General features: G+C 42.4%; 1 protein-coding gene across 5 annotated transcripts in view; it reads left to right on the top strand.

Annotated features, from left to right (window-relative positions):
• The window catches only part of LOC146801813 (carbonyl reductase [NADPH] 1-like), a 247478-nt gene extending 231106 nt beyond the window's left edge, over positions 1–16372 (top strand). For all 5 annotated transcript variants that reach the window (XM_085621303.1, XM_085621304.1, XM_085621305.1 and 2 more), the window contains exons 3-4: positions 1027–1134; positions 14021–16372. In XM_085621303.1, the coding sequence (XP_085477429.1) occupies positions 1027–1134; positions 14021–14523 (611 nt within the window). In that variant the 3' untranslated portion in view covers positions 14524–16372. The remainder of the gene's footprint in view (positions 1–1026; positions 1135–14020) is intronic.
• Positions 16373–22984: the final 6612 nt, after the last annotated feature.

Genomic DNA, 22984 nt, shown 5'->3' with positions numbered 1-22984 from the left:
ACAAAGGTTTGGGCCTGGCAAAAGGCTTACTTTGCCAGGCTGAAATAGCAGTTTGAACTCCACACACAGGCCTGCAATGGTAGGCCTGAGACATGTTTAAAGGGATACTTAAGTAGGTGGCGCAATCCGTGCTGCAGGCCCACTACCAGCATTTAATTTACATGCCTTGGGAACATATAGTGCTACTCTACTAGAGACTTATGAGTAAACTAAATATGCCAATTGGGTATAAGCCAATGTCACCATGTTCAGAGCAACAAACACTTTAGCACTGGTTAGCAGTGGTAAACTGCAGAGTCCTAAAGCCAACAAAACAAATTGAGCAAAAAGTCAGAGGAAGAAGGCATAAAGTTTGGAAGTGACCTTACAAAAAGGGCCAGGGCCACCAATACGCAAACTAAATATGCAAGTTAGGAGTATGCCACTTTCATCATGTTGAAAGAGTAGCATAGGCACTTTACCCCTGGTTACCAGATATAAAGTGCAGCAGCCCTCAAAAACGGTCCAGGTAAAAATCTGGAGGTACACCACACAAAAGATGGTAATTTCCAAACAACAATAGAAATCCAAGAACTACCTACTAAAAAACACATCCTTCACTGGATAGATTCTGGAAATAGTGTGGGCCTGTGTGCAAGCATTTGGAGAAATGTCTACGCATGCCAACACCCGCGTGAACCACTTACAGTCCATGTTTTGTGAAAGGCATTTTGGGCACAGAGATGAAGTGGAACTAGTTACAATTCTACTTAGAGGTACGAGAAATTAGACAGATTGACTGTAAGTGAAGGAAACCTTTGGTGGAACAATTAGTGATTATGAATTAGAACAGTTTTTGTTTTTTCATGTGCCTTTAGTTTTAAGCAACTATTTACTTGTGGTGAAGATGGGTTTGCAGAAGTAACAATCACTTGATGGCTCATTATCGTTGGTCTGTGCACCATAGAAAATGCAGCAAAATATTAGTTTCCTGTTGGGACTTAAACTATTTTTTTCTTTTTTTCATGGCCATGGCAAATCGGAAAGGCGATGATCCAACTCCGTTTCACACTCGAGCTGAAATGACTTTGAAGACCAACTTCTTTGCTACCAGGAATGTTTGCACAGAGTTGTTACCACTCATGAAGCCACATGGTAAGCGCTAAGCTTCTAATATTGTACATCTGTACAGACAACTGTTTCCTATTCCATGCGTTGAAGTTTTTTTAACATACATGTGACACCCGACTTCCCCCCCCAGTCAGCTCTGTGTGCTAAACCACCCTCTCTCACTCTGTCGATGAAGAGACTGCTGTACTTGGAAGAGGATGTGGCATAACGGTCAAAGCTGCAGACTTTGGAACTTGGGAACCAGGTTCAAATCTCAGCGTCGGCTCAACATACTGTGATTCTGGGCAAATCACTTAATTTCCCCGTGCCTACTAAAGAAAAAGAATGTATCCTTGTGTAACGTAACTGGTGCTCATGTAAAGCGCTCCGTTACCATCGGGTTGAGTTCGCGCTATATAAAACTGCACCAGCAAATATGTAGTCAGAGGCTTGCAGGCTTCTCATGTACTAACAATGACTGTTCTGAGGCCTCATTGCCCAAGTGGGGAACATTTGAAAGGAATTTGTCAGAAGTTTGAAAGAAGTCTAATCAGAGAGAACATTCCATCTGTTCGTTTGTTGTTTCCTAGAGTTCTGCAGAGATGCAAACCTAGACAAGGGCCTCAACATGACACAGTACTAATAACCAGCCCTTGTTGACCATTCAGGAATAGTTGGTGGTGTGGGTGGCTGTGGGCTCCTTGCATGATGAACTCAGCGTGGTACATGTCACATGATAAGAGGTCAACCACTGAAGAAACGCGTGATCAGCAAAGCGGATGTAACAAAAGATGACCAAACGGACGCATTGTTCCAGACAAGTTGTATGCTGACTCTATGGCCCTGATTATGAGTGGCCTGTTTTTTCTCAAGTTCAGCAGTATTACAGCACCCCCTACAGTTTTCCCAAGGTGAATTTCAGCAGGTCAAATCTGCTGAAAATGATCAGGGAAAAATCTTGTAAATAACGCTACATGCAGATCGTTGTGAAGAAATCACCAAAATCCAAATGCTATATGACCCATTTGGACATGAAAAACCAGAGACTGCAGTTATCAGCCCAACAAATACTGAGCCCTGTGGGATCGTCTTTCATCGTGCCCAGTAGATGTCTCCTCCCCCAAAAGGCCACTCAAAATGAGGGTCTTAGAACGCTGTTGGTAAAATGATAAGGCTCAGCTGTGCCAGAACTCAAAGTCTACCATGACCCAGTATGCAAGATTAATCTACTCCTGTACTTCATACAACCTTGATGGTCTTCCCTGCCAACTTCCATTTAGTAGAATTCTATGAACTGGATGGTCCATCGGATGCACTACTTAATTTGAGGTGGTTGTTTCCAGGGCTCGGCATCAGCACTTATGACAGTCTGCCACATGGTGTGGTGGCGATGTCCATCTGATTTCTAAATGAGCGCCTCAGCAGCCGTTTATTAATTCAATATACATTAAAAAGGGCTAATACCTGCCACCCAAACCATCCTTATAGTGTTGGGGCACCTGGAATTGTCTGAATTGTCACATTTGTAGAAGTGTGATGGTTTGTAGTTGTGTTGGTACTCTCATATGCAATTCTTCAATCAAACAAGGCTTAGCACTAGGGAGGGATATGACTTTTATTATTGCTTTAGGACCTGCACAGCTCATGGAAATTGTTATTTCTCTTCGGCTACTGGTATTATATCCAGAAAAATGTAGTCATAATCCCCTCAAATGTTGAAAACAAACTAAATAACAACCCACCCTTATCCAACACCTTCCCAGAAAGTAAAGAATACTCAAGCGGCCATCTTAGAGTGTCTACAGGATTCTGTAGCCCTTCCATGGCGGCCATTATAGAGTGTCTAGACACTCTATAATGGCCGCCATGGAAGGGCTACAGATCCAATGTGTTGTGAGCTTGTCTGTGTCAAACTTGAGCCACTGCGGACTATATACGCTGAGATTATCTTTGTCCTGTTTCCATTGAATCCTGTAGACACTCTAAGATGGCCGCCATGGAGGGGCTACAGATCCTAAGTATTGTGAGCTTGTTCCACGAGATGTGGGTTGGTCATGGAGGGGCGGGGCTCTAACCCGAAAATATGAGTAGCCGCCGCACACCGGAAAAGTGAAGCGGGGGTGAGATACGGCCCTTCCAGATAGCGGTTGCGGTGAGAGAAGTGTGTCAGCGGTTGAGTGCTTCTAGTGATGCTCTGTGTAATGTCGACCTTGCACATGATTGGGGGTGAAGCAATAAAAAAAGTCATATCCCTCCCTAGTGCTAAGCCTTGTTTGATTGAATGATTATTGAGTGGAGGGCGGCTTGGCATATACCCTCTGTAGCTCCTACTTGTGATGAGGACTCTCATATGCAACTCTGGCCGGGGCAACGGGTGGTGCAAGCTGCAGTAGCCTTCTGATGAGGACCCTGGCACTTATTTTTATTTATTTTTTACAAATTAAGCACCTATTTATTCGGCCATGCATGACCAGACAGTTGCATAGCTGAGGAAGCCAAGATGAGAAAGAGCACATAGAGGAAACTGAAAAAGAAAGTTAGGCTTGCGGAGACATTTGAGACTTGTAGAACACATAAGAGGAGAGACCAAAGTGAGGAGGCACAGACTGAACAGCAGTGTGTAATAAGTGAGGGGCTTTTATTAGAAGCTCAACATGGAACACTCATAGTAGTTGTAGTGTTGTCAGACTATGTGCACTAAGACCCTTGCGGTTCTGGGCGGATTCATTAAGGAATTACGTAACTTACTGGGAAGTGTTAAGGTGTGGTTATTAATGATTATGACGTACTTAGAATGCAGTGTGTGATTGTATACTGAGGAATAAAGACGTACACTCCAGAGCTCCATGTGTGGCTTATTCCTTTGCATGCTCAATAGGCTGGGGAGGACGCTACAACTGACGACAAGAGTGAGAACTGTGCCCCGAAGAAACAAGACTGCTCTCCCTGAGAATTTGCAATGCTACAGCGAAATGCTCGTGCATGCCACATGCACTCATGTCGATAAGAAGCAGTTTGACGTTGGCATGTATATAGTCGAAGCCCCGCTCCAGCCCATGTCGAATGATTTGAAGGCCCTGCTGAGGAGGGCATTGAAAAAGCTCACCAGAAAACCCATGGTTATGCCAAAAGAAGAGATATTGCGCCACATCATAACACAGGGCAATCATCACTACAAAGCAAAACACTAAATGCAGTGATAACCAGGTATGAAAGTGCAAGCGTACTTATCAGTAAGAGTGAGGGAAGTGGCACTCGACCTCAAATCGGGTGTGACAACCAGGCCCAATTTAGCTGCCGATGCATGCACAGCAGCAAGTAGCATCCAGTGCACTGAAAAGCCTTTGAAATTGTGAAATGTTTCAATGGCTGCAGAAGGGAGTGTGTACTATGGTGCAACCCCATTCCTGAAATCTCCACTGCCATTTGACAGTACCAAAAAGTAGAATATTACCAAACAAACAACTGCCAATACTGATGCTCTTTCATACATCCCTATTATACCACCAACCAAACGACCTAAACACTTTGGTTGGAAAAAATTTAAATTTTATTTTTCTTTCTCAAATATTTTTTACTTTCTTATTTGTTATCTTTGTTTTGAAAAACTATACTTTATTTTGCAAATTTTTTTTGCCAATACAAATGAAATACGTTTACACTCATACACTGAACACACAACAACACTTAACACAACAAAACACATAAATGTGATCCAAATACATGACAAATCTCAATATAATTTATCAATGTTATATACAGTTCTTGTTCTATACGAGTTCCAACATTCAAAATAAACAATGCCTCTGATACTTTTTGATTACACATTTAGCATTTTTGTTCTGTAATTCAGAGGCTAAATCCAAAAGGTGGACCAACTTAGCTCACTTAATTTTCTAATCAAAGTACACCTAGTCGTTAGTGAGTATTACGTGGTATGTCCATCTAGTGGGCACCTATTTGGTTAGAAAAAAAAAAAACTGTCGACACGTTTCGAACACTTTAGGACATGAATGTCAGGTTCTCCTCAGGACGTGGAACTTCAAGCTACAACAAAAAAAAAAACATTCTACTGTCAGAAACATTCACACATTTAAATTCATACTTCTTATACTCAGAAAATCAAAACATCATTCTTATCCCTTGACCTCAATTTTCTTTTAAACGGACGTAAATCTCCTAAATCACCAGCCGGGGATCTGAGTTTGTCGAAAGCAACCTTCAGAAAAAGAAACATGACGGAAGCTGTGTTATTATCTGCAAGCTTTGTCTGTATGTAACTAGTTGGTTCCAATACTGTTTAGACTTACTTCTCAAACTTGAAGAAAATGTGCCTACCTGCATTCAGTTGTATGTCTTTTTGAGGCTGTATTCAGGAAGTTCTGTTGGAAAAATTAAAACAATGGTGTGCATCTGTGTACTGTTTGTAACAGTATTTGAGTGCACATGTAGCTGAACTACTCTTCTTCAGAAAATCGTTTCGAAAAAGAAAACCCATAATTTCAAGCTTGGAATGCCCCGCACTAATCTCACTTTATGCTATCCCAATATGCATTGTTGTAAAAAACGTTTCTGTTGTAAGCCTCTTGCGACAAAACTGAACGGTCATACAAGTCCGGGTTCTTAATACTCAGGATGATACAATGGCCCTGTCAATCTAATGGAAATGTCCTCCCCGCTTTAGCACACCCCGTAATCATTGCGTGTTATATAAACTCCTGCCACTATTCTTCGAAATTGCATCTACAAGTGTCCTAATGCAGTGGCTTTAGTACTTACTGGTTCGGATCTTCTTGTAGTCTTTGGTGGACCGAGTGAATCGAGAAAATAGACACCAGAGGGTTCCAGAAGCATTCTCGCCATGCCACAAGGCCAAAAAGCAACATTAGTTACAACAAGTATAAACCAGACAAAGTCGATGGTCGTCAAGTCATCAAGTTCATGCAACAAAGGCTAGTCAACGTCATTGGTATGGCTACTTGCATTGAAGAACAAAAGACAAAGGCGAACCACCACATGAAACAACAGGATTGTAATATAATGTAATGTAATGTAATGTAACCAGTGCTTGTAAAGCACACTGTGACCCAACGGGTATCCTGGCGCTGTGAGCCTTTGATAAGTGAAAGATTTGCATTACGCTCTAGGAAAGAGCCAGGTCTAAATTTTCCTTCTAAACGGCAGTAGATCTTTCATCTGTCGCAATTCCGTAGGTAGGCTGTTCCAAAGCCTTGCTGCAGCGACACTGAAGGCTCGCCCCCCCAGTCTAACTCCTCTGATCGAGGGTACCTTCACCCAGTTAGCCGAAAAAGACCGGAGACAGCGAGTAGGAGTATACCAGCTAAATTTGTTCTGCAGCGGTAATGGCCCCAATCCATGCAGTGCCTTAAACACGACACAAAGGGATTTAAAATGAATCCTCTGCAAGACTGGGAGCCAGTGAAGTTTCGCAAGGGCCTGGGAGGCGGAGGACTGGCGAGGTCTCATCAAGGACAACTTTGCCGCTGCATTCTGGATTCTCTGTAGTCTCCCAATTAAATATTTTGGGGTCTCCAGCAACAGCGCGTTGCAGTAATCCAGTCGGCTCATAATGACACTCCTTACTACCAGTGCACAAGTCTGAATAAGAAGCATGGGAAGAATTTTCCTAAAGGCCCGAATAAGGGAGAAGCAACTCCCAACGGCCTTGTTAACTTGTGTTTGCAAGGTCACTTTATCATTAAAACAAATTCCCAAATTGTGAACCGTCTTAGATGGTACCAAAGGAGGATCAGCAGGAATGGGCCAAAAGTCCGCTGGGAGAGAATGTGGCACTCTCCCACACCCAATACATAAAATCTCTGTTTTAGCTGCATTACATTGCAGAGAATTGTTTCTCAGCCAGTTTACCACATCCAGCATACAAGCATGGAAATTATGTAGAGTGGTTGACTGATGACCCTCCAGTGAAAGGATGAGCTGGGTGTCATCAGCAAAGTTCACCAGGCCTATATCATAAGATTTAATGATGTCCACCAGGGGACGCATATAAGCGTTGAATAATATAGGGCTGATCGCGGAACCCCATAGTGTATCTTGGTGAACTTTGAGCGGAAGGGTGGGAGAGCCACTGCCTGACATCTGTCAGACAGGTAAGAATGGAGCCACTTCTGCGCCAGACCCACAATCCCCTCTCCTTCCAGCCATTTTAGGAGCACCTTATGATCGACTGTGTCGAATGCAGCAGAGAGGTCTAACAGGATCAGTATGGCAGAGTGACCCCTGTCTGCACGCATCCGAAGATCATCCAACACAGCCAATAGGGCTGTCTTCGTCCCGTGTGCTGGGCGGAAGCCAAATTGCATGTCCTCCAGTATATCATTTGCCTCCAGAAACTGGTCGCTCAATGATCTTCACCGGGTATGGAAGGAGAGATTTAGGCCTGTAGTTTTTGAGACATGCAGGGTCAAGTGAGGGTTTTTTCAGTAAAGGGGATACAACTGCTTGTTTCCAGCAGGAAGGAACCATCCCGCTACACAGGGATTGGCTACACAGCTGTCTTAACAAAGGGAATAGTTCAGCGCCTAGTGCTTTCCAAACACTATGGGGAAGAGGGTCCAGGGGTGAACCAGAGGAAACACCCAATGCTACTTTAATAAAAATCTTCCACCGAAGTTATATCGAAGTGATCAAGAAGGGGCCTCTGACCCAATGTTTTGCTCACCCCGGTCCATGCTTCCTTCACATACTGTGGGGGACCACAAGCCCCAACATCAATGCTATCCCCTTCTAACCCTTTGATAATTTTACAGATCTTGTCTTCAAAAAAGACGGCCAGGCTATCACACAGTTCCTGCGTCGGTAAGATCTTGTTTTTTGTACAGGTGGGGCTGGCGATATCATTCATGATTTTAAACACACTCTTAGTGCTATTAGGTGCTTTCAGGATTACATCTGCAAAATATTCAGCCTTAGCAGAGGCAATATTTTTCTTATAGATGAGGATATCCTTCTTCCAGGCAACCTTATCTGTATCGAGATACCACTTCCTCCACCACCGTTCTGCCTGTCTGCAACCAAGTTTTAATTTTTGCAGTTCTGCATTATACCACGGGACAGAGGGTTTGCCTACTTTTTTTGACCAATTTTTGGGGAGCAACCCGGTCGTGTTGATCATTGATGTGTAGACAGAGGGTAGCATAATTATCCTCCACTTGTTTACCAGGGTCAAAAGATCCATCAAGCAGGAATACTGGGGAGATGCTGGCTTTTCTCAAAAGGCCTTTCCAGTCCCTACTTAGAAAACTCCTTTTCCCCCTCAGAATAGGGCCAAACTGTTTGGTTTTGAACACCTCAAATTTAATCAGATGGTGGTCAGACCATCCGACCAGCAAAATATTCCCCACTTCCATCAAATCTTCCCCTGCAAAGATTAGATCCAGTACATGCCCCCCGTATGTGTAGGCTCTGTTATCCATTGTAGAAGATGCAGATCCCTACACAATTGTAGAAGATTATCATGCCCAGAGTCCAGGATTCATTTGGACATTGCCGTGAGATTACAATAAAGATCAGCGGTTGCCCCATAACCTTTATCATAGACAATGGTGTGTCGATTAACTACATGCCGTTTGAAACGTTCAACAGCCTACCTCCTGTGCCACGCTTTAAACCACCAAACATGAAACTATACACATGGGCTGCTTCTAAACCATTGCAGAGTCAAGCATCATTTTTGGCGACAATGAGACTTCAAATCATATCATTGCAAGTGCCAATTCATGTTCTTCAAGATGCATACTACTAGTTTTGCCACTGCTTTTGACATGGACTGATGTCTCTCAATTACAACCTCCACACTCAATCTAAAGTTGTGAGTTAGTTTCCGTCTTTATTTCATGGCCTAGGCAGGCTCAAGAAAATGAAAGTACAACTTCAGATCAATGAGGACATTTGCCCTGTTGCCCAGCGGCACAGCAGAGTCGCTTTCCACTTACAAAGTAAGTCACGAAGAAAAAGGGGGATCGAAGTACAAATGCCCGCACCAGTCTTAAACGTCTCAATACATTTTTAGCAGCAACCAAGGTGCAAAAGAGCCTGGGACACAATCCCCTATGTCCCAAAACTAGGGAAACCAGGAGGAAATCAACTGGTTACACTAGGTACATGCAACAAGAGGTAGCCCTGCACACTTGTAAGTATTAGATTCTCAACAACCCACAAAAAATTACAGTTATAGTGTGATTGTATGCTTATATAAATAAGTAACGTTATTCAGTTAGAGTTGGTTTTTCATCTTTATTCATTATGTAACCGCCAACGCGTTTCGTCCAAACATGGACTTCTTCAGGGCTCAACAATAATTTTTTATCTCTATTGTTGGATGTTCATGGTCAACATATTTAGCACAATCTGTTTGTGAGCGAGATTATCCGGACATCGTCCATCTTATGTTTCCATTAGGGCAGTTGGTAATTCCTCAAGAATAATTTTTTATCTCTATTGTTGGATGTTCATGGTCAACATATTTAGCACAATCTGTTTGTGAGCGAGATTATCCGGACATCGTCCATTTTATGTTTCCATTAGGGCAGTTGGTAAGTCGGTCACAGTATTCTTCCGTCCTCACACGCCCGTCCGATTCGGTTTGTGAGTCGATGTCCGCATAATCTCGCTCACAAACAGATTGTGCTAAATATGTTGACCATGAACATCCGACAATAGAGATAAAAAATTATTGTTGAGGACTTACCAACTGCCCTAATGGAAACATAAGATGGACGATGTCCGGATAATCTCGCTCACAAACAGATTGTGCTAAATATGTTGACCATGAACATCCGACAATAGAGATAAAAAATTATTGTTGAGCCCTGAAGAAGTCCATGTTTGGACGAAACGCGTTGGCTGTTACATAATGAATAAAGATGAAAAACCAACTCTAACTGAATAACGTTACTTCTTTATATAAGCATACAATCACACTATAACTGTACTTTTTTGTGGGTTGTTGAGAATCTAATACTTACAAGTGTGCAGGGCTACCTCTTGTCGCTTTCCACTTACAAGAAGCTGTTGAGAAAGAACTAGAAACGCTGTTGCAGCATGACATCATTGAGCGCTCTACTGGTCCTACGCTATGGGTCTCGCCCACAGTGATGGTGCCAAAAAAGGGCAGTGGAGGTGAAGTGTGAATCTGTGTTGATATGTGCCAGACCAACTAAGCAATTGAGAGAGAAAGACATCCTGGTCCACACAGAGCAGACTGAACCGTGCCAAAGCCTTCTCCCGCCTTGACCTGAACAAGGGATACCATCAACTCGAGTTGGAAGAAAACTGCAGGTACATCACTACTGTTTTTGACTCATGTTGGTTTGTTCTAATACAAAAGGTTGAGTTTTGGAGTGTTGTCAGCTGCAGAAATATTTCAGGATATTATGCGTCGAATAATTCAATCTGTCACACACGCTTTTAACTACTGTGATGAAATACTAATATTTGGGAAAACAAAAAAGGAGCATGTGAAAGCTCTTATGCAAGTGTGTCAGTTACTTGCTGATGCAGGTCTCCCTCTAAATGCAGCAAAGTGTGAGTTTCATAAGACCTCCTCAAATTCTTGGGACATTTTCTCTGATGGGGGAATGACTCCGGAAACAGATAAAGTGTAAACACTGTCAGCTACCTGTCCCCTACAAGATGTTACCATGCTGCAATCCTTTTTTAGGAATGGCCAGTTATTACTCAAGGTATATTTATGACTTTGCTAGTGTGAGTGCCCCATTGAAAAACTTGACAAAAGGAGATGTCCCTTTCCAGTGGTCTGCTGAATATAATCAAAGCTTCAATAGAATAAAACATTTTAAATACAACTGAGATGGCCTATTTTACTGAGATCACAGTCTATGTGAGGCCATTCTATGTGAGACCATTATGCTGAGCAAGGAATGCTGAGCATTCCATGCTCAGCATAATGGTCATCCGAATGCTCAGAGAAACATTGTGGCCTATGCCAGTTGAAGCCTGTCTGACACAGAATGTGCCTATTAACAGCCGGAGAAAGAGAGTTAGGGTGTAGTGTGGAACTGCAAACATTTTCATGTGTTTCTATATGGAAAACTTTTCACTATCATTACAGCTCACCAAGCACTACTCTCTATTTTTGGAAACCCGAAAGCCAAGATGGCCCCTCACATTAGGAGGTGGGGATTGTGACTACGAGAGTATGACTATGCAATTGTACACTAGTCTGGTAAAGATAATAATCCTGCTTATTATTTTTCATGAGTACGATTACAGAGGCACAGTTTGACATCCAAAACCACTGAGGAGTACATTAACTTCATTGTGAAGTCCAGCACATCAGCAGCCCTATTCATTGAACAGATCATTGCTGCTACTAATGCTGATAAGAGACACAATTTCAACTCAGTCGTGGAAGAAGCATGCTCGACCTTTTGCTGATGAAGTTGGATTTCAAAAATTCAAGAATGTACAGGATGAACTGTCAGTTACCAAGGAAGGTGTTGTATTGAGAGGCTCATGAATCATCATACCTGAGAGCCTAAGACAAAGTCATTGAGCTGGCCCATGAAGGACATTGTGGCATTTTAGCCACCAAAAGAGCCCTAAGAGACCTAGGGCCTCATGTAGGAAGCCAAATACCGGTCGGTAACGGCCGAAATTCGGTAAATATCCCGTTACCGACTGGTATTTAGGCATTTGCTATGTAGGGGGCTGATTTCTGGATTCGGTATTTACCGAATCGGAAATTAAGAAATCGGTAAAATACCGATTCGGTAAATACCGAATCCAGAAATCAGATGTAGGGAGCACTCTAAAGAGTGAAACTTAGTATTAGAAATTCGTTATTTACCACCAAATACAGGTTGGTGATAAATAACGAATACCTTGCAAAAAGCAATATTTTGCAGATTTAAGAGTGCCATGTGGCAGACATACATGCCCTTAGGGAATGTATGTGCGCCACATGTGCACACATGCAAGATTCAGGGGTGCAACAGGGTGTCAATGTGACACCCTGCCACCCTTGAATATGCTCCCCCCATTACCGAATCGGTATTTACCGAATCGGTAATGAGGCATACCTTCCCATTGATTCCTATGGGCCTCCAGGCCCATAGGAATCAATGGGAAGGTATGCCTCATTACCGAATCGGTAAATACCGGTTCATAATTACCGAATTTTACCGATTCGGTAAACTTTACCGAATCATTACCTACATCACATTTACCGATTCATAAATACCGAATCGGTAAAATTCGGTATTTATGAATCGGTAAATGTGAGGCTACCTACATATGGCCCCTAGTGTGGTTCCAGCACCCAGATGAACGAGTGGAGAGGGAACTAAATGAGTGCCAACCTTTGCAACTGCCTTTCTCCCAAGGTGACACAGCACCCATTGACAATGTCTGACCTTCCCGCACATGCGTGGGAAAGAAATGCAGTTGATTTCTTTGGACCTTTAGAAAATGGACATCATCTCATTGTAGTTGTTGATGAGTATTCCTGTTTTCATTTAGTAGAGAAGTTATCATCAACTACCCATGACACGGTAATTGAGCAAGCATCAAAAGAGCACACCTCTGTGGCCCCAGGATAATGGTGTTGTGGAACGATCCATGGGTACCCACAAAATTGAAGATGCATCAATGGAGGGAATTATGTTAACCAAGTCCTGTGTCAAGCCCTTTGTGCCTATCATTCAACTCCTCACTCCACAACTGGTGAAAGTCCTTCCACCTTGCTATTTGGGAAAGCCATCAGAACTAAATTGCCCAAGTGCACAGTAGACCGATCCTTGAATACTGATAAAGTTCATGTCATAGACACTTCTCGGAAGTGGCAGATACAAAATATGCTGATCATCTTCGACGAGCTCAGGAAACACCCTTCAATGAAGGTGACTGAGTCCTGGTCAGGCAGAAACAAAAGTTGAAAACAGACACCCTTTTTGATGTCGATCATTTGAGGGTTGTGATGTGCAAAGGACATATGATGACGACGCATCGTCCTGCAAAAGCCCATCACACGGGACTCGTCACACTCTAAGCACCTACCTCAATGTTTGTCAGCTCCTGCAATCATGAATGAGGTGACCTAAACTTATAGTCCAGATCAAGTATCAGAACCTGTGCCATCGGTACACAGAGTGCATCTCTACCATCTCATACTGCTCAATCTGGCCGACTACTGCAAGCCCCTCGACGCGTTATTGAAGAAATATGATGACTATTGTTTGTACTTTTTATTTAACAAAGGGGGGATGTAGTGTTGTCAGACATTGTGCACTAGGACCCTTGCGGTTCTGGGCAGACACAACAAGGAATTACGTAACTTGCTGGGAGGTGCTAAGGTGTGATTATTCATGGTTATGACATAATAGAAATGCAGTGTGTGATTGTATGCTGAAGAATAAAGACGTACACTTCAGAGCTCCGAGTGTGGTGTATTCCTTTGCATGCTCCCAAGGTCTAAGGAGGGTGCTACAGTAGTGAGCGAGGGGGCAGATGTGGTAAGGTGTGCAGATCACGTATGATTCATCTAAACATTGGAAAGAAGAGGCCAGATATATTAGTGCGCATAGAGTTGACTTGGTTCAGTGGCAAGAGGGCATATTTTAGTAATTGCAGAGTGAGGAGGCAGAGGGAGCTCCAGTATCACCGACCAAGGAGGTAGAGAGTGGGCAATCTGTAGAACACAGACTGTACATGAGGGAAGAATCAATTTCCAGTTTAGAAAACAGTTGTTTATAGTACAGAATAGCATTTTTTCACTGTAACCCAAGTCCACTTTCTTTACGGACTTTATCTCTGTATTTAACAATAATTTAATAGAATATAAAGGATTTATATTTTAAGTTATTGTATTACATATTTTTGTTGTTGATAAATTTCCTAAATAAACATAAGAGTTCCTTTGTTCACACAGGGAGGGTTGTGAATGTGTCCAGCATTGTTAGTCAACAGGCTTTAGCCGCTTGCAGCAAAGATCTCCAAGAGAAGTTTTGCAGTGACACCATCACAGAAGACGAGCTGGTAACACTCATGGAAAAGTTTGTTAAGGACGCAAAAAAAGGAATTCACAACCAGGAGGGCTGGCCCGACGCAGCGTATGGAGTTTCCAAAATTGGGGTCAACATCCTGTCCATGATTCTAGCCAGGAAGTTGAACAAAGAAAGAGGAGCGGATGAAATTCGTCTTTATGCCTGCTGCCCTGGATGGACACAGACAGACATGGGGGGTGATATGGCTCAAAAAACTCCAGACGAAGGAGCTGAAACTCCTGTTTATTTAGCACTCATACCCAGTGATGTTGAGGAACGACATGGTCAATTTGTTAGTGAACAAAAGGTGTTGCATTTTGAACAGCTTGAGAAGGAGGATCCTTATTTAACTCCTTCACCAAATATTTTTACGTCACTTAACAACTAAATTGCAGTTGTAAATGTTAATACATAATTTTCTTTAATTTGTAAGCTATGTTTACCACTTGCTTTGTGTAATATTAAGCACATTTAAATTAATGATACCTAAAATTGGTAAAGCCGTGTTGTACTAGAGGAATTGTAGGGTTCGATATATACACAAAAATATTTTCATTACATGAATTTTGGTCATAGCTTGTAAATTACCATTGCCTGAGACAACTGTTGCTAATATGTTATTGGACTCATATTCAGTGTAGATTGAATATCCTTGTAGTTAGCTCTTATTAAACAAAAGTAATGGCTTGAATGTATATGCTGTGCACCCGTTTCCCATGCTATAATGTTAAATTGGCTAGGGCCAGCATTATTCTTAAAGCAGATTTCATGGCGCATTTGATAAAAATGACATTTAAATCGCCATGAAAAACATTTCATAGTTAGGCTAACAAGTATTGGCAAAGCCAATAGGCCTTGCTGTACATAGAGATAAGTCTGTTGAGATGTGAACTCTAGTAGGAGAAAGAGGGAGGGACAGGCAGAAGCAACTAGGAGGCCACACAGGCAGAAGAAGGAGGTGCTGCGGGGATGCCTGGAAATGCAGATACAGACAGAGAAAAAGAGAAAGGTAATGCGCTCCCATCAAGCACTAAAAGTTAAAGGTGCACAAACATGCCAAAAAGAAAAAGGGGTCCTTGGCACCAGCCGTGGAAGGATACAACTCATCCAATCAGCACTGTGAGACTGGTGGGATAAAAGCAGGAATAAGGAGGGAAGAAAACTGGGGTTAACAACAAAGGCATCCGCTCATGAGCAAGAAGCTGACCCAAAGCCTTCTCTGCTCCATATATACAATGTATTGTAAACAGTACATCTGTCAACAGATAGCTACAAATGTCAGTAGCAGAGACTACAAATGATACAAATCTGCAGAAACACCTTCAAACTCTCAGAGATCGTAGACGCCTGCCCGAAATGTAATGCCCCGCATGCGGACTTTGCCCATATGACGTGGACGTGTCCCAAGTTGGAGGTTTATTGCACATCGATTTTCAGTGAGATATCTAAGATGGTTGAAATGGACATAGCACCATCACCTCTCCTTGCCCTATTGGGGTATGTCCATGACCTCTCCAAGTCCCGGCGTAGTTTTGTAGCAATAGCGCTTCTACTAGCCAAACGCGAGGTGGCCCTTAAGTGGGCGGGTAAAGCTAGCCCAACACTCCACACATGGTTGCACAGCATGACATACTGCAACACCACCAGTGATACATATGCTCAATTGAAGCCGCCCGCCTCTAGACCGGTGGACATTTGGCAACCCTTGTTAGCATACCTACAGCGTTCGCAGGAGCCCAACGATACGCCTCCACAGACATCATAGGTACTGTAGGGCCAGAGGACATAATTAGTGCTGCATCCTGATTCTAACTATGTTGTACAGTACCACTGCACATAATGGTAATCACTGCATGTTCATGCCAATTGCTGTGAGGTCGAAACCAGCAGTGTAGATGTGGCTGCATACCATGGGTTATTTGTTAGACATGTACTAGCCACTGGGGATATTCCTATTGATTGATATGTGTTCCTTGTGCTACCACAGATTAGGTAAGTTATGATCCTGACCGACTGCTTCTTTTTTTTATTTGTTTTTTCTTTTGTATGTGGTTTCTTTGGAAAATGCAAATGAACAAATTATTTTTTTTAAAACTTTCAGAGATCGTGTAGGCAAATGGTTCTACCAATGTACTCTCTCCTTGTTAGTATTATTTTTGTAATGGTCTTTTACCACTTGTTTGTTTTTAGTATGTTTAATGCATAACATCTTGCTATCAACATTAAACTTTTTATCTTACCTTGGGAAAGCCCTTGATGCTTCCTAGTCTTGACTTGGCATTACTCTAGGGACCAAACATCTGTCTTTCAGAGAAGACAGTGCTCTATCTCTGTGGAATTATTTACGAAAAATAATGACTTAAACCTAAAAAATAAAACGTGCACACCCTGCAGTAGCCATGTAAAAAAAATAGTCAAGTCCAATACAAAAATAAAAAACATTAAAGAACAATACGTCACAGACACAATTCGCTGTAAAGTCTTGTGAAGCTTCGGGGGGAAAAGCACAAGGTATAAATATTACAAAATGCAGCAGTGGGGCACTGCAACCAGCACTGAAACCTCCGCAAATTATGGTCAGTAAGTGAACTTATCATGTGCTACAATAGACAGCACTCCTGCTGCAAAGTGCAATCATGGACAAAGTCCAATAGATAGCATGCCTGCTGCAAAGAAGCTCAATCACAGCCAAAGTCCAGTAGACAGCACTCCTGCTGCCACTCCTGCTGCAAAGAAACACAATTCTGGACAAAGTCCAATAGACAGCACTCCTGCTGCACAGAATTGCAATCATGGACAAAGTCCAATAGATAGCATGCCTGCTGCAAAGAAGCTCAATCACAGCCAAAGTCCAGTAGACAGCACTCCTGCTGCCACTCCTGCTGCAAAGAAACACAATTCTTGACAAAGTCCAATAGACCGCACTCCTGCTGCAAAGAAGTGCAATCAAGGACAAAGTCCAATAGACAGCACTCCTGCTGCAAAGAAGCGCAATCATGGACAAAGTCCAATAGACAGCACTCCTGCTGGAAAGCTCAATAGAAAGCACTCCTGCTGCAAAGAAGGGCAATCACGGACAAAGTCCGATAGACCGCACTCCTGCTGCAAAGAAGTGCAATCATGGACAAAGTCCAATAGACAGCACTCCTGCTGCAAAGCTCAATAGAAAGCACTCCTGCTGCAAAGAAGTACAATCACAGACAACGTCCAGTAGACAGCATTCCTGCTGCCACTCCTGCTGCAAAGAAACACAACCATGGACATAGTCCAATAGACAGCACTCCTGCTGCCACTGCTGCTGCAAAGAAGCGCAATCACTGACAAAGTCCAATAGACAACACTCCTGCTGCAAAGAAGTGCAAGCATGGACAAAGTCCAATAGACAGCACTCCAGCTGCAAAGCTCAATAGAAAGCACTCCTGCTGCAAAGAAGTGCAATCACAGACAAAGTCCAGTAGACAGCATTCCTGCTGCCACTCCTGCTGCAAAGAAACACAACCATGGACATAGTCCAATAGACAGCACTCCTGCTGCCACTGCTGCTGCAAAGAAGCGCAATCACTGACAAAGTCCAATAGACAACACTCCTGCTGCAAAGAAGTGCAAGCATGGACAAAGTCCAATAAACAGTACTCCTGCTGCAAAGAAGCGCAATCATGGACCTGTCATAGTAATTTACCTCTAAACCCTCTTTCTGTCTTTAATTGTATTTAGAAGTTTGTATATTTTTAAGCAGCATGTAAAAATATGTCTGTGTTTTTCCACATTGCAAACATACATCTTTATAGCTAACATAAAAATGCATATTTCTTTTAAATATTATGCCTTGTCTCTGAAACTGTCTTCCAAGAAAAATTAGAGCACTTATTGTGTTTCCTAAATTAATTTGCATGTCCCGGGATTCATCATTAAAAATGTTTTAACTACTGCAGAACGCAAGTAACAAAGTAAGTAATTCATTATTTTTCGAATAATTAAAAACATTACATGTATAAAAACTGTACGTTGCAGTTACATGTAAAAGAAAACAACAGTTAATACGACCGGGCCATTATTAACAAGGCTTTTAAAAAAGTGCAGTCAATAATATTTCATGGATAGGGTCGCGGCGCCCTCTAAGCCAAGTTTAAAGAAAAAATTAAAACAAGGCAAAAGTTAGTTCATATAGTTTTAACACCTTCAAGCAAGAAAAGTGGCCAGTGCTGGTTGCAGTGCCCCACTGCTGCATTTTGTAATAGTTATACCTTGTGCTTTTCCTCCCGAAGCTTCACAAGACTTTAGAGCGAATTGTGTCTTTGATGTATTGTTCTTTAATGTTTTTTATTTTTGTATTGGACTTGACTATTTCTTTTACATAGCTACTGCAAGGTGTCCACGTTTTATTTTTTAGGTTTAAGTCATTATTTTTCGTAAATAATTCCACAGAGATAGAGCACTGTCTTCTCTGACAGACAGATGTTTAACACCTTCAAGCAAGAAAAGTGGCCACTCAAACTTTGGGCCACAGTGTCCCTTTACCTGCTTCATTAATGATAACTACTGCTTTGCAAAGCGGCCGGTCTCCTCTGCTATTTTTTTAAACACATGGGCCTAAACTTGCCCCATCCCCCTGACTGTTATATCTCTGAGCCCCAATGTAAATTGTCTCCTCTGCTTCAATATTACTCTACCTTGGGCATTTGTTACGAGTCCCAAAGCAACACTGGCACGGCAAGGGTGCACTAGCTCCTAATGTAAGCAAGGAAGAAGCGTAAAACAGCCATAATTGGGGTTTAGTTGTCTCCACACACCCCCCTGGGCCTCTGAAACAATTCTACCTCATCTGCTCACTCCATTGCCCATCACTCTTATGCCTGAGTCCCAGAGTAGGCTGTCTGTCCCTTTGTGTGATACAAACATAGAAAAAACCCACATCTCCTCCCCCTTTCTTGGGCCCCGATTCCTGCACAATGGGGCTTGCTAGTAAGACAGACATAATTAGGGGGAAGTGACCCCCCTCATAACTTTTGCCCCAGTGCCACTGCACCTGCTGCAACAAAGGTAGGCATGGCCCTTTCTTTATAAAAAAACATATCTCATGCTACTTCCCTCAGAGCATCTCTGTCCTTGTCCTTTTGTAGATGAAAATATTAGCCCTCCGATTGTACCTCCTCCAATGAGCCATGTCTTTGATGCTATCCATGGATCGCGCTCTTTTCTTCTTTCTCCTCTGCTTTTACTCTGAGGTTCCAGGGGCTTGGAGGGTCAGGTTTCTGCTTCTGAATGCAACCCTGCTGGCTTTCCTGCTACCCTTCAACTCACATGTCGAAGTGGGCAGAATCCGTGGGAGCTGATATGGCCATGCTTTTTTAATTTTACAAAAACATTTCCCACACTTTTTATAATAAAAAAACAAACCATCCCTGAATGGCTAAAGAGGACCATGAAGTGCCTCTGGTTATAAGTGAAATGGCAGAGGATGGAAGTCTCATGTGCTATAAATCCAAGAAAGGAACAGAGAGCTAAAGAAGAAATGGTCCTTTTTACCAGGGAGGGGCTGCCTGGGAGACAATATAGGCTTTACTTGATGAAATTAATTGACGTTTCATGATAACACAGTGTAGAAATCAGGAGACTCCAGGTAAAAATTTTAATAAACTTTTAATGTAGACAGTACAGTACAAATACTGTCAGCAAGACCAGTACAGTTCATAAACTAACTGCTGTTCCATTAAAGAACTTAAAACAAGGCATAATCATCATCAACCTTCTTGCTAGATTTCTTTATCCACCATGGATATAGGTTAGAGACAGGATCCCTTCCTTTCAACAGTCTAAAAGGACTCACCTTAGTAACAGAGTGAGGGGTAATGCGGTACAACCAAAGCCTCTTCCTCAAAACATCCTTCCAATCTCCTCCTGATTTACATGCCAACACCGACACCATCCTTAAGCACCCTGTTGAATCGTTCAACCTGACCATTTTCTCTCGGTTCATAAAGTGATGTTGTGACTTGTTTGACACCACATTTTTGGAGGAAATCTTGCATCTCATTTGATGTGAGTTGTACCCATTGTCGGTTACCAACATTTCTTGACAACCTTCACGGGAAAAAATCTCTTTAAAAAAAGGCAATCACAACCTGAGAGGTAGCCTTTCCCACAAACTTTACTTCTGGCCATTTTGAGTGATAGTCCACATACACCATAGCAAATCTTGCCTCACCTGGTAAACATTTGTTGGGACCTGAGATGTCAAACACCACCTTTTGCCAAGGAGAACAAGGCAAAGACACAGGCTTAAGGGGAGCAGAGAACACTCTAAGCATTTTGTCACTTTTGACATCCAGCGTACTCCCTCACTGTTCTGTCAACCACTTTGTCCAGGCCTGGCCACCAAAAGTTGCCCCTGATGAGACGTTTCATGGAAGAAATTCCCAAATGCCCCTCATGGGCCAATTGTAAAATGTTATCTTGCATCACGCCTCCTCCTTTAAACAACAACCCTCCCTCCATCTCAATCTCATTAGAGACTTTAATGTAAGGACCCACTTCTGAAGTGGTGAGTCTTTCCTTGGGCCAGCCTTCTCTCAAGTATTTCGTTATTAACTGACACACCACATCACTGCTCATCTTCTTCTTCCACTGTTGCTCAGACACACCCAAAAATTATGTTGAAATGAAATCCCTTATTGTTGCTACCATTTCACAACCATCCACAAGGTATGCATTCTCAGTATCAGCACATGGTAATCTCGACAAACAATCAGCAGTGACATTGCTATTACCAGGTACATATTCAACTTTAAAGTTATACTCTTGTAACCTAGAGGTAAGTCTTGCAAAGCGTGCAGTAGAATTCCACCTCCCCCCCCCCGCCCCCCCCCCAGGAGATAAAATCCCTACCAGGGGTTTGTGGTCAGTCCTCAACAAGAATCTATTTCCCCACACGTAATTTCGAAAGTGTTCTAAAGCCCAAATACAGGCCAAGAGCTCTTTTTCAATAACAGCATATCTCCTTTCAGTGTCAGAGAGAGCCATGGACGCAAATGCCACAAATCACTCTTCCTTACCACTCCTCTGACTCAACACACTACCAATTCCATACAAACTCGCATCCACAGTAATGACACACATTTTGTCCACACAAAAGGACTTGAGCGTTGGAGCACATGCAATACCTCTCTTAATCTGTTGGAACGTTGTTTCTTGTTTTTCCGAAGCATTTCTGGTCAATTCTCTAAGAGGTTCCATTTTGGTTGCAAAAGTTTGCATACATTTGCTATAATATTCACAGAGTCCTGCAAATGACAAAGATTTTTCCTTATTGTCCGGCGCAGTTGCCTTGATTATAGCATCTGCTAAGGATTTCTTTGGCACCACCCCATCTCCAGAGAGTGTGTGTCCAAGATATTCCACAGAATCACAAAAGAATTTGCACTTCCCTGTCATGAGTGTCAAACCATACTTCTCCAATCTCTCACACACAACTTTAACCTGTTCAAGATGTTCTTCATTATTCCTTAAAAGACAAGTATATCATCTTGGAAGGACTTCACAAATTTGTCCACATCTTTGAAAATATGATACATTACCCTTTGGAACACGGATCCCGCCGAGGCCAACCCAAATGGCATCTGTTTACATTGGAATAGACCTTGTGGTATTATGAATGCACTGAACTTCTTTGAATTCTCCATTACATCTATTTGATGATATGCTGAATGGAGACTCAAAGTCGAAAACACACAGGCTCCTTCAAACATACATACAACTTAACTGATGTTAGGTAAGGGATGACAATCAACCACTAAACTGGAGTTCAATGCCCTTAAGTCCGCTCAAAGTCAAAGACTTTTATCTGGTTTCCGAGTTAAAACAATGGGAGAAACCCATTCCGAGGACTCTACCTCCTCGACGATACCCTCTTGCACCATACCTTCCAACATATTCTTCAATTCTTCTCTCACAACAATAGGCAGACCTCTTAGCTTTTGTCTCACTGGAACCGCTCCTTCTTTCACTTTTATTTTGTGACTGAAACCCCCTCATTTTCCTAATTTCTCTGACAAAACAGTAGGAAATTATTTAGTCAAGTCTTTTCCATCAGCACCTTCCGCAATGGCTAACACCGGTTCTTTACTACTGGGATTTAAAATAATACCCAATTTGGCCTGATCACGCCAACCCAAAACATTCACTCCCTTAATACCTACATATGATTTAACATGAGCTCTCCTATTCTTAAATACAATCTCTAACTCCTTATAGCCTAAAATGTCTATCCTCGAGCCATCAAAACTCTCAGCAATTATATCAGACTCTTTGAGAGTATCTAAATTTAACGAATCATTAAAACACTGATGGCAATACTCTTATGTAATGATGGTCCATGGCGATCCAGAGTCCGCCATTAATTCAAGTTCCATGTTTAGTATGCTTACCCGACATTTGGGGGAAGCTATTACAGTTTGTTCTTCAGCTTTATCAGAAAAACCCTGAATAGACACAACTATACCCTTCTTCACTTCACCTTGTGTATCATCATATGCATCCTCACCCACACAAGCTACTTTTCCCTTATAAGTACTGCCATTATTATTCCTTTTTCCATCCTTACACCTCCTAGAGAAATGTCGACTGCACCCACATTTACTGCATTTCTTCCCAATCAACGGACAACGTGGAGAAGATGCAATTGGTCCAGGGTTACCACACATGAACCAATGAAATGTCTTCAGCCCAACGCTATACTCCGGTGTGCTCTTAAATGTATTCTTAGAAGTCCCAGGTGTGACACTGCTCACATCTCCTGAAGCCTTAGTATTTTTGTCTAAGGATTTCATCCATTTCTTCGATTATTCAAGTGC

This window comes from Triturus cristatus, chromosome 8 (genome assembly GCF_964204655.1).
Source record: "Triturus cristatus chromosome 8, aTriCri1.1, whole genome shotgun sequence".
Taxonomy (NCBI): domain Eukaryota; kingdom Metazoa; phylum Chordata; class Amphibia; order Caudata; family Salamandridae; genus Triturus; species Triturus cristatus.
Note: the sequence above shows the minus strand (reverse complement) of the source record. Positions and strands in the feature narration are given on the sequence as shown.